Source organism: Talpa europaea (genome assembly GCF_964194135.1).
Source record: "Talpa europaea genome assembly, chromosome: 1".
Taxonomy (NCBI): Eukaryota; Metazoa; Chordata; class Mammalia; order Eulipotyphla; family Talpidae; genus Talpa; species Talpa europaea.
The window spans coordinates 36245530-36262509 of NC_140073.1; the positions used below are offsets into that span (position 1 = coordinate 36245530).

The 16980-nt window shown below is 45.2% G+C and overlaps 1 protein-coding gene across 1 annotated transcript in view; it reads left to right on the plus strand.

Moving 5' to 3' along the window:
* Positions 1 to 16980, plus strand: part of TEAD1 (TEA domain transcription factor 1) — a 160639-nt gene that overhangs the window by 100691 nt on the left and 42968 nt on the right. Inside the window, exons 5-9 of the mRNA XM_084254488.1 lie at positions 12398 to 12409; positions 13216 to 13350; positions 14343 to 14389; positions 15241 to 15302; positions 16214 to 16338. Of these exons, the coding sequence (XP_084110614.1) occupies positions 12398 to 12409; positions 13216 to 13350; positions 14343 to 14389; positions 15241 to 15302; positions 16214 to 16338 (381 nt within the window). The remainder of the gene's footprint in view (positions 1 to 12397; positions 12410 to 13215; positions 13351 to 14342; positions 14390 to 15240; positions 15303 to 16213; positions 16339 to 16980) is intronic.

The window sequence follows — 16980 nt, forward strand, 5'->3', positions numbered from 1 at the left end:
TAGTTTCCTCGCATGTGAGAGCTGTTTACATTTCTTTGTGTCTAATCTCTCTGTTTCTGTACTAGCCTCACATTAAGCTGGTTGTGTGCGTGTGGGAGAGTGTGTGTGTGTGTGTGTGTGTGTGTCCCTAATAACAATGCAAATGCAGCAGAGAGCTGGTCTTGATAACTTTTCAGCACAGAAACATGATAAATTTTAACCTTTAAGCATCCACTAAGCAGCCCTGAGATAGAAATGGGAAAAAAATCCAGACATACAAAATTCATGTCAAAATTATTTAAAAAGAATCACTTCCACAGTGATCACCATAAAATTATTTTTAAAATATTTAGAAAAGTTATTTTAATTTGTATTTTTGATATATTTTTAAGACTACTTATGAAAAGTGTGCCTTTTTTCAGAAAATTTTTCATGTGTTCTTCCAACAGAGTTTTTTCCACCAGATTTCTTTCACATTGCTTAATATTATCTTTTTAAGTTATTAAAAAAGAAATTGGAGGAGACCTTTAAAAGCAAAAGGTGGATCTTAAGAGATGGGAACTTCCGCTCATAATTTTTTTTTTTTACATGTACCTTATTTTCCAGTATCTTAAATTATGTTTCTAGCAAAATTGGAGGCATGGACAATTTTTTTAATGCAATTTCCTCCTATTTTCTCCCCTTCCAGAATTTGCAGTAAAGCACACATGACTTCCCCGCCCCCCCATGATGCTTTATTTTAGAAATGCAAAGAGACTGTAGTTTGCATGGAGGAGATATACTTTATAATCACAATGAATTTCTAGATCATGTTGTTGCCTTCCCCACATGCCTTTTTTTTTTTTTTTTTTTTTGGGTAATTGTTCTGATTTTCCACATACAATAAGGAAATTTCTGGTTTTCTTTGAAAGCACGAGGTATGATACCACAGCACTGAGTTTTGAACACTGGGTCCCTTCCCAAAGTTGCCCAGCTTTTTTTTTTCAATGTAAACAAGACTGGCTGTGGAATAGGAGTAGGGACAGGAAGGAGCATTTGGGGTGCCCTTTGCAGTGGGCTGGGCGGCATGCTGGCTCGCTCGCACGTGTGGCTGATGGTGGCTGGCTTTTAGCTGCACTGGCTGAGCAGTTGGAAGACTAAGATAACTTCATAGATCCTGCTTTTTAACCAAAGGTGCAGTCCTCTCTATGTGGATGTAACTACCCCAGTGTTTGCTCAAATTCTGACTCTGTTTCTAGTTTCTCTGAGCTAACGAATTAATGATGTACAAAGAGGTTGACAGGCATCAATCTTGTGTTTCCATCTGCAATGTTATGAACTGCTCTATTTCTGCACTCTTGTGTGGTTCCTATAGACTCAGCTGGGCATGCAGCCTCAAGCTGAAGCTCTCTAGGTCACAAGGGACCCCCAAAGGATGCAAAAAACATTCTTTCTTACATGGTGATTTTAAGACTCTTCCGCAGTGAAACAGTTTTGCCATCACATTTTATACACACACACACACACACACACACACACACACACACACAGAGTTTTGTTTGATTTTGTTCTTAAAAAGTAAAAGAAGACTCTCCTATCATCTCCCACCGCCTCACCCCTGACCCACTCTCCTTTGGGGCAAGCAATGGGGAGGAGGAGGAGGTGGAAACAGAGGCAGCAGCATAGCAACTGGCTCAGGATTTCGGCTTCAAGAACCACCTCCATCTTCCTGTTGTTCCTTTTCTTCCTACCACATTGTTCTTGGAAATGGTGAATCCTTGGTTTTTCCTATCAGCTGATACCAATTGAGTGTTCTAGGCCTGGTACTCCTCACGGGGGCGGGGAGGTGGGCAGTTAATTGCCAATCCCCTATTACAGAGCCAGCCATGCAATCTGGGGATGTGAAATATGGGGCACTGCTAGATAAGATTGCCGAAGTACTGAAATAAAACATGGAGGGGGAGGACCCGGGGTCGAGTTGCACAGAGAAAGTACTGTTGAGTTTGGTGACTGAAAGACAAGGAATTGGGGTAGGAGAGCCTCTTCTGTATCTTCTCATTTACACTCACTCTGAAGTGTGTTCCACTGGTCCAGATTTTTATGAATAATATTTAGCAAGCCAGGGCTCCAGGAATTGAACTGATTGCTAAAAGTCCCCCAGCCTAGTAAGGAATGAAATCAGGATTTGAACTTGAATCTTTGTGAATCCTAAATCACTTCGCCCTAGGATGGTTTCATCTAGTGCAGGGGGCTCTCCCCAGCATGTACTGTAGGAGACCTGCCCCCACTCTCATGCCTTGGAAATGTACAGGTAGGCCTGGGTACCAGCCCTTCACTAGACACCTGCATCATAGAAGTGAGGTGGCTTTTGAACTTTGTGCCCTTGGTCAATGTGGACTTAATTTGGAATGTACGGTGGGGTGGTCATAAAAAACTCTAATGATGTGGTCCCAGCTACAGCTCTGAGAGTGTGCGGGCAGTGGTGGTAACTTAAGACTGGCTGCCACCTGCCTGGCAGATCTGCAGCCTACCTCCATGGGCATTTTATCCTGAAGATATTCCCCTTGACATTGCTAATGAGCCTTTATCAGGAAAGAGACCCAGATTTGTTGACCCCACGGGTAAGGGGATCTCACTGCGCCATCCACACTTCCTTGTTCAGCTCTGGACTTGACCAGAACATTGGAGGGAGGCAGGATTGAGCATTTCACTGAGTGTGTTGTGAGGTCGAGCTGATAGCCATATCTTCTTGGCTTCCCACTCTAACTAATGAGATAAACTTGCCGTGGAAAGTTGACGTCATCCCGTAGACAATAAGGATAACTTCTGAGTGATGGTGGTGATAGCAGGAAGTAGCCAGGCTTACAAGAGGTGCTATGCTCTGCCCGAAGTGTAGCAAGGCTTCCTGGTAGACATGCTGACCATCTTGGGACCTCCCCTGAAAGCACTGCCAGGCTTCCTTCTCCACATGCATATGTGGAAGTCAGAGGACTGCATATGTCTGAGGGGGACCAAGGCCTGTGGCTCTCTGGTGAAAATTGAAGCCAAGTTAGCATTTCCATGTTCTTCCTTGCAGTTTGAAATGTGGGTTACTCAGAACTGGGACTCCTGCCAGGTGTAGTGTGCATGCAAGTCTTCTCCCCTATAAGCCACTCTCTACTTCCCAAGAAAGGATATAGTAGAATCTTTAGATTGGGGATTTCAGTCTATTTTAAGCACCAAAACTCATGTTCGAGATAGAAATTTTACTTGAAACCTTCAGTATATAGACAAGTAAAAGCTGTTTTAATTGAAGCTTACCCTCTCTTGTTCTTTGCAATGGCCTCTTTGGCAGTTCCATTGAATAAGGTTTGCAACACCACACTTCTTGAGGCAGGAGAAGGAGACTGCCTATCAACTGACCCTCCAGCCTTGATAGGCCAGAGTGTCCCATTGAAAATTTATATTTTTCTGCATTCTGTAGCCTGTTCTGCCATATTTCTCTGAAGAAAACAGACTCAAGAATGAGAGTGGTCATTCACCTCACAGTTATGGATGAGTCATCCTAGCTACAAAAGCACGCTCTTGAAAATCGATTAGAATAAGTTCCAAAGGTCAGTCTTATGCCTCTGCTAATAGCAGTGGTTCTCAAAGTGCTTGTATGGGGCTCGGATAAGCCCCAAATTTGTTGACTTTAATTTTAATTTTTAAAAAAATGTTTTTTTAAAAGTTTAACATTTCCACAAAGATTCGAACTTTCAAAGTGCAGAAATGATTACTTAATCCAGTCCAGGTGACTTTCTGTTGCGAGCCCAGCATGTGTTCTAGGCCTGCTAGTAGATGCCAGGCATGTAAAGTGGAATAAGGAGAGTCTCTGTTTGAGGAACACTAAACTTTTTTGTTATTTTTGGCCAGGTTTGAGGGAAATACGAGATTTCCAGTGGATTGTTCCTAGCTAGGGGGCCCTGCAGTAGACACTTAACAGAGTAGTGTAAAGGCCGCCCAGTGAAAAAAGAATGATTAATTCTGAGTGTAGAGAAAGGCGCCATCAGGAGTGAGCAAAGAGGAAGGCAGTGAATCTCCAGAGATGGGGGGGGCGGTATTTGGGGAACCATGAAGAACCCCATCTAGTTGGAGGCATGGAAGGAGGCCAGAGGAGCCTAATGGGGAGGTGCGCTAAGGAGTGAGGTTCCTCTGTGGGCCATCTAGATCTATGCTTTGAAAAGGTCTCTGGTCGTTTTTGGAGGATAGCTGGGTGGGAGGCGACGCTGGAGAAAGGGCAACTAATTCAGGGGCTGCTTCAAGAGTGTACATGAGAGGTGTGCGGGTCTGGCAGGGTGCTGACACACCTGGGCCCACTCCGAGGCCCTCACGGACCTTGCCATCATCCTTGGCTGGCTCTCATTCTAGGCCTCTCTGACTGCTCTGCACTCTTTCTTCCTCATTAAAATTTTAAAGAGTAAATTATGTTTAAAAGTTCTATCCTTATTAAGTCTGAAAAGTGTATACCAAAAGTTTTCAGAAAGATTTTCAATAGCAGCATTTAACACTGAGCTTATTAAAGGTTAGGGTCTCTTAAAGTAATGGCAATTAACTGAGTGTATATCAAAATTCACTATGAAGTTTTTGTTGTTGCTAAATTTAAAACAACAAGTAAACAAGGGTGGAGAGTGATGTGTGTATGACTCGTTCATGTTTGTACTATCCAGAAATGATTTTCATTATGACATAGTTCCTTTAAATTTTTTAAGTGAAAAAAAAAATGGCAAGAGATTATTTTAATTTTTTTGTAACTTCCTCTAACTCCTACTTACCCAGCCAAGCTCAGTTCTCCCCAGACCCCCCATCATAAGTGTCTTTCCTTGCCTTTTATTTCCCTGAGCATATCTAAGAAAGAAAACTTTCTTCTTTAGTCCCTGTCCTTAAATTAATTTAGATTTTTACCCATTGTCTACCATGAAATTTGTGCTAAAGCCACTGGCGTGAAATGAGACTTTCCTCCACAATTTAAACAAGTCTAAGCCAAGATAGACTTAGCCAGCCCTTCTGGGTGGCCCTGGACACAGACTGTGACCATAAGGGGGAGATGTAAGGGACAAGAAATTCCAGGGCATGGTTTCAGTGGTGACAAAGCGAGGTGAGTAGATGAAGAGCTAGGCGCAGACACTGGACAGTGGGGAGAAGCATCGAAGGGGTCAACACGATGCAGCAGAGGATAAAGAGCCTAACAGGATTAAGAAAATGCAAAGAGTGTGTGCCAGAAGTTTGGGCATTAATTATATATACTTTCAGTTGTGGGTTTGGGGGGGATTTAATGGTTTTAATCTTCCTGACTGAAGTCTAAGAAATCAACCAGAACTACTGCTGGTCTTAGAAGAGAGCTGAGCTTTGAAGGCACCATATCATGGTGATGGGAGCACCATGTGTTTGGCTTCTGCACAGACAAAATCTTTTTGACCCACTATTCTTAAGGTGCAAAGCAGGTTTTGGGTGATCCACAGTGTTGTGACTAGGTCTAGTTCATAAACTCTAGAAGGATCTGTGCAATTACTATGGCTGTGAATAATTCCAAGGATACTGAGTTGGAGATCTCCCTGAAGCCTTGTGTCACCAGCATCTACAGCTGTGTCACCCACATCAGCTTCACTCATTATCTCTGATTGTTCCCTTTCCCCTATGATAGCCCCTTACTAGAATCCCTGAAGGGTAGTGAGAGGCACCCTATTTGAGCCTTTTGTGATACAGTCTGAGGATTGGTCTAAAACTTTAGAAACTTTTCTCTACTTTGAATTATTTTATTTCCCATTAATCCATCATAACTATTTTTTAAACTCCAGGTTTGTTGTCCAAGCTGTAGAAAGAATGCAGACATATTCTCTATACATGAAACAGTCTTTTATTTCCTATTGAGTTCCCACTTAGTGTCTCCTGCTCTGGGTCTCTATCTCTGTATGTTTGATTGTCCAGAGAGGTTGTCCAGGCCTTGCCAGGAGGCCTCTCTGTTAGCAATAAAAATACAGTCCTTTAGTTGCTGACTTTAGTGACTGGTGGGAGCCACAGCTCAGCTCTGCAGACCACCACCACACTGTGGGCCATCATCTTCCCATGAAGATGAGGCCACTTCTGCCTTGCATGTGTGTTGGTGAGTGTGTGATCTAAGCAGTCCTAACAGGGAGGAAATCTTTAGTCTGCCCTAACTTCAGCAGCAGTACATCTTAGACAATAGATATATTCATGTCAAGCTTTGGATGTGTATTAAAAAGAAAAAAAAACTTGCTGACATTGCATCATCCCAGTAAAAAAGAAAAAGCCTGAGCTTCCCCGATTGTGTCCAGTCTTAGTGACTAATTTACGAGCCCTAAGTGTTACTCCCTGAGGCCATTTTCTTCATTCTCGCCCTTGTGGCCTTTGTGATTTGATTTCTGAACAGGCCATTCTTTCCAATCTGCCATTCCTTCCAATAAACAGAGAGCTTAAAGTTCAAATTGTTGATTTAATTCTCTTGAGGAGCTCAAGAACTTTGCTGGAATATTGTTAGGGTCCATGCTGCTGAATCCTGTTGGTAGTGCCACGGATTCTCCAGGGCTGGGCCTGTCCACGGGAAGACAATCTTTAATTCACCTGGTTGTGCTCCCGGTCACCCCTCTGAGCCACAGTGTTCCTTCACAAGTTGGCGGGAGCAGTATACCAGGCAAAGGAAGCCTGAAACAACCGCCTTCTTTGTCTCAGCATCGAGAAGCTCGGCCTTGTCGGGTGATCTGGAAAATGACACACAGCCTTTCCTTGCATCTCCCAATCCTTGGGGGAGTCATTGCATTCATGACATGTTCCCTCTCGCCTGAGTTATACTTATACTACTTGATTTTTAATTTAACCAAATTAAAACTAAGATGGGAGATACTTCATTTCTCCTGCTTGGATGTGATGGGATTAGAACTTCTCATCCATCATCTGGTGATGCAGGACTTATGAGTGAACTAAAGGACTGAAGACATTTTCTCTCTGAAATGAGCCAAGTTTGGGGTTTCTTTTTAAGGGCAACAGAAATAGTCACTTTCTGCATTTTTATCCTTTCCTAGCAAAACCCCATTATTCATCAGTCTCCAAGGTAGACAGTGCCCTAGAATTACAGTGATCCCCGAGATGATATCCCTGGGACCTGAGCTCCTAAGCATTTCTAGTCTCAGGCAGGATCAAACACGGATAGTGCCCTGGACCGCAGGTTCATTGAATGTCAAGGCTGCAGGCACCGAGCTGAGTGTTTGATGCAGTTCTCAAAGCAATCCTGAAGGTAGATGTGGTTCTCTCTGCTTTACACATGAGCAAGCAGAAGCTGGCAATGACTAAGTGATTTACCCAGGGTCACTGTTCTGAATTTTGTCCCAGGGCTAACTGAGGCTGAAGCCCAAGATGGCATGTTGCCTCCCCAAAAAGTGCTGGCCGAGGACGAGCACTCCCTTCCCTGACTTGAGATGTGCCTGTATTGTCTGCCTGAAACGGAGCCTGCTTTTTATTGTGTCTGTGTCTGAATTAAACTGGGAAAGTGAGTGGTGGGAGCTAGTACTCCCTCTGGAGCTAAACTCGAGCCTGCTGCCAGCTTGGGTTCCTTTGACCTCTCAGGGGAGAGCCACCTCCTGCTTCTTACTGTCACCTCCCAGAGGAAGGGGGGCTGAGGTCAGAAGGGTGCCTTCTCCCCCAGAGCACAGACCTGGCATTGACTGCCCTAAACCCCAGGCTTCTGGTGGAGAGTGAGCAGGCACACCTACAGAACACAAGGGTTCTCATCTACAACATTAGGATGCTAAAGCCTCGCATCAGAATTAAAGGAGACACTATTGACAATTATAAAATACTAAATATAGCTCAATACATTAAAAAAAAAAAGAACAATGATAAAAGCCTTGAGAATTTTTTCTTTGATGTGAATGGAGTCTTTGGCATTTGGACATACAATGAGCTGAATTAATTGCTCCTCATTAGATAGCAGCTCTGGAGAAGTATGAATGTGCCTTCTCTCCTCCGCATCAGCTATTGCCTGGCCGAAATAGCCCCCTTTTGTATTTATTCCTGCTTTCTCTAATAATAAGCAAATTAGAGATCATGGCTAGAAAAATTCAAGTGCCCTCCATCCTTTCTCCAAACCACCATAGAGTTTTGTGATGTTTATCTGCTCAGGAGCTACTACTAATAATTGCAGAGGTCATGTGAATCCACACAGTGCAAGATTAGAAACAACATCTGCAAAATTACTTCTTAGCAAAGTAGTTTGTGTTTTGTCTTTTTCTGAAAAAGTGATTTTGCAAGCAGATTGTCTTTTCTCCCTTACTCTGTTGTGTTTTTTTTTTTTTTTAAATATTGCTGGAAAAGTATATTGAAGATGGGGGGCATATTTAAGAACCATGAAGAGTTTTTGAATCCATGGTCTTTTTTTAACTTTAGATATTTTCCCTGGTGTACTGGTAGGCTTCCTTATGAATAAATTAGATTGGAGTCTTAGCTTTAAATTCTAAAATAAGGCCCTTGAGTAAACTGTTTGGAATCTATTGATCTGGTCTGCTCTTCATTAGCGTTTAGTCCATGGTAACTGAAATATCGTACATTCAAGCATGTTATTAACCTTTTTATATTATATTTATTATTTATTTATGGCTAATGCCTAAAAATTATGAGATGATTGATTCCCCAGAAAAGTCAAGAGCTGGGGACACATAGGAGAGACGGGGTAAGGAAACAAGATTCCATAATCGCCAGAAACTAACTCATAAAACATCCCAAGTTTGAACAGCTCTTCCTTCTAGCCATGTGCGCTTGAGCTACCCTGTCTTCTTGTCATGTATATTACATGTAGACATTTGCCAAACATTGTGTACATTTCAACCATAAAAAAGGAGGCAGCCAGTGGAACCCAGACTTGTGGCAGCTGCCCTTGCTCTGCTTCATGAAATATGAAAGCCTGTTTACTTAGTAACATTGAGAATTTGAAAGGTTTCAGACTGAGAGTTTATTTGTAGCAGAGCCTGCCGGACCCCTTGTAATTGAGGCAGTGAGGGTATTGACAGTATGTGCCCAAAATTGAACAGTAAAGAAGGCAGACTGGGTAAGGAGACATGTGCCCCGAGTTAGGGTGCTTTACCCCCATTTTTAGGTCACACAGACTGTTCATCCTTTTCCCCTTCAGTAGTCTCTGGATCCATGTTCCCTGCTTCATAATATGTTTCACATTCCAGGTCATGGGCTTGGGTTAGGCTTTGGTCAGAAAAGGGAGATTGACCTTTTTTTCCCCACTCCCAAAACATTCAGTTTCTTGTGGTCTCATTTTTTGTAATCTTAAGGGGAGAGGAGCTTAAAATCACTAGTAAGGAGTCAGTGTGAAGTTGTCTAAATGTTTTCCTGGGACACATCTTTCTTGTCCATGCAGGCCCTCCAGCACAGAGGCACACATTCAGAGTATCTCCTGTAATCTAAGCCATCAACAACTGTAACACAGTATTGACATAATAACAGTCTTTCATGATAAAGCAGCATGCTCATCCTTTGTAAATCTCATCCATATCTGAAAAATATTGGTGTGAAAAACATTGTAGAATAAAATTAATATGGTGTACAAATGTGGCCTATATTTTAAAATTTACTTAAGTTTCAGTTCTTTCCCTCCTCCTCCAAACTCCCCCCACATACCTTCCCCTTTAGTCGGGGGTGAGTGTGAGAACAGAGTGCAAAGTTTAAAAGTCCAAACTAGAGTGACACAAAGAAGCAGTTTACTCAGTTCTGACACTAAGAGTTAAATTTTTTTTCAAAGCCAGATATGTATCTCTAGGCTGCAAATGACAACTTAAGAGTTCCTTCCCTTGAACTCTCTCAGCTCAGCATCCTTGGAACTCCCATTTCAGCATGAGTGGGTCTCACAGCCAGGCTCTCAGTTCTGATTTTGAGATCGCCCTTGTGGTGCTTATTATCTGCAGGGTTACCTTTCCATTTTGAACAAAAAAAATTTTAATCCTTTTAATTTTCAAATATGTATCATAGATAAAGGGCAGATGTTATAAAATTGAGTAGTCAGATTTTCTCTTCTACAAAAGGGAGGAAATCACTGGAACAGACATTTTAGTCCATTTGCAGAAAATTGCCTATTCTCAAATAGGTAGGTCAAGCACAGAAAGAACTTCTACTTGAGGTAAAATTTCTTTTCCACACTTGGCTTTCTCTCTATTAGGACAGATGGTTGAGAGCGGCCTAAAAGTTAATATCCTGCTATCTTTTCACTGGTCTTTAGCTATATGTAGTAAGATGTATTTTCTTACATAGGAACTCACACATAGGTACAAATACCAGAAGACTTGAGGCCAACTGTATTTTGTAGATGAGGAAAATTAGAGAGTGGTAAATGACTTGCCTGGAGTGGAACAACCCATCAAAGTCAGGCAGAGGTAGGTTTAGAACCAGGTTCCCTAAGGCTCCTGCACACACACACACACACACACACACATACATACACTACTGGCATAGACCAAGTGGGTGCAGTGGATGCAATTGATGGCTCTCCTGCTTTTGAACTTTTCATTTGGGATCCTAGCAGAAGGCTGGGTAATAAGAGAAGCAACCCTTACTCGAACAAAAAGAAAGATTGTTCTGAAGTTGTGTGACTTAAACAGCCAAGGTGATGATGCTTCTCCTTCCCTCATTGACTGACTTTCCTGTAAAAGAAGAAAGTATCATACATTGGTGACCGTTTTTGAAGAACTTTCCAACAAACCTTGCAAAGGGAAACATTTGACACAACTCAAGTGGAGTAAGCGTGGGCTGTGGAGACATAGGGAGCTGATTTCCATGTGGACCTGGACTTTGTATGGCAGGGCCACAGCACCCTGGTGCACAGAGGTGCCCTCTGTGATTGGGCAAGCAGAGTTGTTTGTCAGCAGCATTTCGTAAGCACACAACTCTCAGGTGTGAGAGCAGTGCTCTGCTGTGCTTTTGAAATAGAGCCAAGTCCTCAGAATTCGTCTCAGCCAGCCAGGCAAGAAGTTGGGGCGTCTGACTTCCCAGCTCCCTTGAGCTGGGTCCTGGAGAAGTTGTCAGGTGGTTCATTTTTGGGAGAAACTCCTGTGGTCACACCTGTGCCATTTCTTCAGTTTCAGAAATCACCCCAAGAGCATTTATAACTTCTCATTAGGGGCTAAGGGGCTTGGGGACTAGAGTTCAAAAAGAAAGAGGTGAGTTTGTACTGATGTCAAGGTACTCTTTCTTGACAGCGAAGGGAGAAGAGGGAGTGGGGCTGGAGCTGTGCTTTCCATTTGTGACACGTGGAGTCCATCTGAGGTGATGATGAAGCAACGGGCACCTCAGCCAAATAAGAGTAACTTGATGGGCAGTGAGATCTCTGTGTGTCATAAAACTCCCCCAATGCTAAGATTTGTCATTTTTCTGGCATCCCCAGTATCTGAAGTGTTTCAGATCTCAAAAAGAAAAAGTTCGCTGCAGAAGCTAGCATTAGTAGAACACTCAGAAGATTAGCCAGTGGGCCCACATCTGGAAGAACCCCCTCTAACCAGTGTAGCAGAAGCATCCCTCCAGCCCCCTAGGGCCCTTCCGTGGGGGACCAGCATTCAGGAGCCCTCCAGGTGTGGTTCAGTGACAGTACCTGCCCTTAGAAATGTTCATAACGACCGTGTGCAGCCCAACAAGCTGCAACATGAGACTCCTTATATTTTGTATTGAGAGAGAAATGCATGAAATAGTATAAAACTCCTGTAAATGTTGGGCTAGTTACAAGCATTTCTAAAATTCACACTGTGTTCCTGGTAGTTAGGGGGTAAAATGGTATCCTCACCTTGGAAGCGCCTAATCGATCTTTCCTGTAAGTTCTTAGTAGTTGTTGTGTAGATTTTGATTTTTTTTAAACCTCTTTCAGTCTTGCCTTTGGCACCTCAGCATGTTTATTCATCACCTCTGGGTAAATCTGTAACTGTGAAGCCACCTCTCAGCTGGTACTCGGTGTCTTAGCCTGAAGCCTCCCTTGACTTCCCTCCCTGAACTCTGAAGGGCAGCTGTAGGGGGCTCTTCTCATTCTGAGGTCACCACTGAATTCCTGCTTTGATGGAGCCTGGCCTGGTATAGATTGTACAGACCTTCTACTCACAGCCAGAAGAAGCCCTGCGGCACGATATGGGCCTGCCCCTCATCAGGGGTCCGATCACTCCTCCGCTTGTCCCGGGAGACCACAGAGCCCGCTCCAAAGAGTTGAGTTGCCTTTTCGATGGCTGCTGCCTTTCTAGATCGCTAGCTGGGTTGTTCTTCCTAAAATGTGAAAAACAAACCCACACTCCTGGCATCCCCACTATCCTACACATCTTATTATACCCCACTATTATTTGTTTGCATACATATATTTTTAACTGAAGAAGAAAAATAACCCTGCCTTTGTACGCAATCCTTTTAACAAATTGTTTATTATTGTATCCAGGTAACAAGCATGGTAAGTATTTTCACCAAATTGAGTATTCTGTATTTTAGCTGTGCTTGGCAGACTTTTTGGCTAGCTTTGTGTCATCAGCCTTGGCTTTTCTTTAAAAAATAAATAAATAAAGAGCCATTTAGGAAAGGAGACACCACTTACCTGTAGCATCCCCTGTGTCCTCGGCTTTAGAGAGAACCTGTGTAGCCTTAGACCTACGGCGGGGATATCCGAGAAAGCATGCACCCCGCCAGCATGCTGCTTGGCTCCACCATTGCCCCTTCTGTCCCCTCCGCTTCTGAGCCTCCCCCACCACATGTCTGTGGGCGTCCAGGCCCGACACGACTCCAGCCGTCCGTGGGGCTGTGGCCCGTGACAGCACGCACGGACAGGGCTCCCCGCTGTGGATGGTCCTGCTCCAGATCCACCACCACGCCTCCCTTCACCGCTCCTCCCACTGTATGCTTCAGAGCAGGGCTTTTAAGTTTTCCTTCCTGGCGTATATGTTAAGTAATTGGAAAAATCTCCCTTTGGAAGCTGGAAAAATAAATACATTGTTCCCTCTACTTAGAGGCTTCCCATTCTGTTGGAAAACGGATTAAAAATATTTTTTTAAACCTGGCTACTGGGTATTCTCAGTAACTGTTCAGAGGTAGTGGTAGGCTGAGTGTGTTTAGCCTTCTGCCTGTGTTTATCCGTGCATGTTTGCTTCTCTGGCCTCTTTCGTGGCTCTGTATTTTAGTCCCTGTGCTCGTGGCTGTGCCTGTTGAAGCTGCCTGGTAGCCGTGCGTCCTGTACTAAGTCTGTGTGTCACTGTCACCCTCAAGGATCAGACTGCCAAGGATAAGGCCCTGCAGCACATGGCCGCCATGTCGTCAGCCCAGATTGTCTCGGCCACTGCCATTCACAACAAGCTGGGGCTGCCTGGAATCCCACGCCCCACCTTCCCTGGGGCGCCAGGGGTAAGTCAGGGGGAGAGGGGGCAAGAAGCAATGTGGGGAGGAAAAGCAAAGGCTGGGGAGAAGGAAGTGAAGGAGGAGGATGAGAGGGGCAAGAGGAAGGAATCTTAGTTCTCTAAGGCAGGGGATTGTTTCTCTGGTGCACTTCTGGTTGTGATCTGCCTTTTCTGCTGCTTTTCCTGTACCTTGTTCTCTGTCCCAGTGTCCCAGGGTCCCTTAATAACTACTAGCCCTTATAGAGACAGAGGATTCTGTTGTCATTATCACTTTGCACCTGCCACAGACTGAGAAGCTTAATGTTATGATCTCATTTAATCCTGACAGTCATCTTAAATGCCTCTTATTGTTATCACCATTTTATAGATGAGAAAATGGAGGTTACTAAATAACAGAAACAGTTTGGGTATCTTCATCATAATCACGTGGTTAGTAATGTCTAACCTCAAATCCAGGGCTGGGAGTCCTCTCCAGCAGGGGTCGGCAGGCAATAGTCTTCAGAGACTACACAGCACGTGGTGTCTGCATTGCTTCTGGAGTTCCCCAAACCTCTGGTTTTGAAGCTCACAGGGCCTCTTGTCCAAAGCTTTGCCTGTGCCCTCTAGGGTCTCTCGGTGCTGTAAACCATGGAGGCAGGGAGTGTTTAGAAGGAAGAACCAGGAGAAGGATGTGTGGCTGCCTGGGAAAAGCAGTCAGAATATTGTGAGCCTCCTTCAGTGCACCCAGAATCCTGTTAGGTGCCAGGAGAAGAGATAGCTACAGACCAGTCCCTGCCGTCAGAGAGATTTTCAGGAAGAGAAGCTACAGGGAGCCCCAGGTTGTTAGTACAAGGATGTGGGTCATAACTGTGTGTGCCACTGTGACCAGCGACCAGGTCGCTCCACAGCTGGTGGATAATCTGACCTTGCAGTCTCTAGCAGAGGTTGCAATGCGTAGACCCTGAACTGTGCTGTGATGTGAACTCATAACCCTGAAGCCTCTTGCATTTTGCCTTCCAGTTCTGGCCAGGAATGATACAAACAGGGCAACCAGGATCCTCACAAGAGTAAGTCTGAGAAGGGGCTGGCACTGACAATGGGCTGCTCACTGGCCATCCTGGGGGAGAGTTTTCCTAGGCCCAGTCTGCCTTGGGCTTGGGAATAGAAAGACCTTGTAATATGAGACCCCGAAGTCATGCGCCATTGTTATCCGCCTCACCTAAGCAGGAAGGGACACTCAGATCCCCAAGAGGCGTCCACTCCTCCCTCTCGAGTGGTAGTGGTCAGCCAGCTGGAAACAGGGAGGCTGCACCCTCCACAGGCCCAGTCCCTTGGTGGCTTTGACAGGCAGAGCCTAGGGTCTCCCTGAGAAATGTCCACCTGAGAGAGGATGGAGGGGTGCTCTCAGCACCCTTTCTGTTCTGACTTACCCTGAGGTGGGGACGGTGTATAGAAAGTCCTTCTGATGCCTTGAAGGCAAAGGAAGCAAGCTCAGTAAACTGGAAGATAAGAACAGCCTGGAATAAAAGCAGAAGGGAAATCCTGCCTATAGATTTCCCACAAGAACTTGAGCTATTTGGCCTGCAGAAGGAGAGCTTGAAGCATTTCCCAAACTTACTGTGGAAATGGCAATCGCTGGCCTCTGTCTCTGCAGGAAAGGGTTCAGAGGCAGACACCACAGCACGTGGAGGTCAGGCTGGTGTCTATCCAGCTGGTGCCGTGGAGCTGGTAGGAGCTGGTGGGTCCCTAGCACCCTGCTGACCCTTCTCCATTAGAGTGACCAGCTCCTCCAGCAGGGAGGGAAGCTGATAGTGGGGACCCCCAGCTGAGTGTGCAGTCCTGAGAGACCAGGGCCGGTGTGGGGAATAGCTGCTGCTGTGGTCATGGCTCCTGACTCTCTCCACCCCTTTGTTCCCAGCGTCAAGCCCTTCGTGCAGCAGGCCTACCCCATCCAGCCAGCGGTCACGGCCCCCATTCCAGGTGAGTCTCCATAGGACTGCCTCTCAGGAAGCCCCTAATGGACATTCCACGGCTGCAATTCTATCCCTCTTGCAGAGCCATGGAGGCCCCTCCTTGCCGCAACCCTTCTTAAGACAGGGATTAGCTGGGAGCTGAGAAGGAGCATAGGGGCTCCCTCCCACCTCCCCATCTCCCTCGGTCACCTTCTAAGAGCTCCACAGATGAGCTTTTAAAGAAATAGGAAGCCTGACCACTTTCCCTCCTGGGAGGGACACTTGCTGCGGCCCCTCCTTCTCATAAGTGGACTGAAATGAGCCAGCCAGGTCTGGAGGCCACACTTGGATTTTAGTCACCCTTTCTTTGATAAGTGGATTTTAATTCCTAGTTCTCTTTCTTTAAAGGCAAGCTTGCTAGGAACACAGTGCACACAAACTAGAAACCGTGACTCTGACCAGCTGTCCCCCACCATGTTCAGAATCGCTCTGGATATAGGAGCCCCAAACTGAAAATGCACTCACATGCTGCCCTCTGCTCCTGGGCCACCCTGAGAGAATTCTCTAATGCTGGTTGACTGCAGCTAAGAAAGGAGGTGGATAAACCGGAGAAGCTCCTGGCTTGTACTGGTCTTCCAGGAGGTTGTTGGAAGCATTCATTTCTGACTCCTCAATCACCCTTGCCTTGTTCTATCCTGGGTCCCTTTGTTAGGGGCAGGTGACCTCATGCCATAGCTGGTAGCCATGCAGAAATTGGCATTAGGAGGACTATGTGTGCCTGCTGGCCACCACCTCCAGGAAACTTGACCAGACCTCTGCCACCACCTAGTGTAGTTCCATCCCAGATGCTGCTGGCCTTCCTCCTGGGTCATCCGTTTTCTAGAGCCCTACCCCAAGGGAAGTGAATGGCCAGGTGTGAAGATGACTTTGGTCTTTCAGGGTTTGAACCTGCGTCGGCCCCAGCTCCCTCAGTCCCTGCCTGGCAGGGCCGCTCCATTGGCACAACCAAACTTCGCCTGGTGGAATTCTCAGCTTTCCTCGAACAGCAGCGAGACCCAGACTCGGTGAGTATGTCTGAATGCAGGACCCGTGCCCCAATACTGTTCCCTTTTCTTCACCTCTCCCTGCCCTGGTGCCTGACAGATAACCTGTGTGAAAACAGATCTGGGGAATAATAGCCAAACTAGCCTTTCAGTTAAGCAAAAGAAGGTATTTCTATTGCAACTATGTAGAACTTTAGAACTAAATGTTTTTGGGTGCTCTGGATCTCAAACTCCAGGGAATACTGAAGCCAAAGAGAAGGGTCTTAAACTCTTGCATTTGGTAAAATGGAGCCGCAGGTAACATTTATTGAGTCTTGCTTGCCATATGGGTGGTGCTTTGCAAAGCAGTGTGTGTGTGTGTGTGTGTGTGTGTGAGAGAGAGAGAGAGAGAGGTCCCATTTTTATTCACACAAAACCCCTTAAGGGTTCATGCTGATTGATAATTGAGGAAACAGAGAGGTTAAGTCATTTTCCTAAATCCCATAGGTATTCACTGATGGATTAGAGATTCTAACTCATGTCTTTAGAGCTCAAACCTAAACATGGAGCCATTATTCTAGACTGCTTTTACAAGTCCATGTTTTTTCAAGAGACAAGTCATCCTTAAGAAGAAGAAACAAAGTGGAGTTTTAACAGTTTGCCGTGGAACACAGTGCATTATAA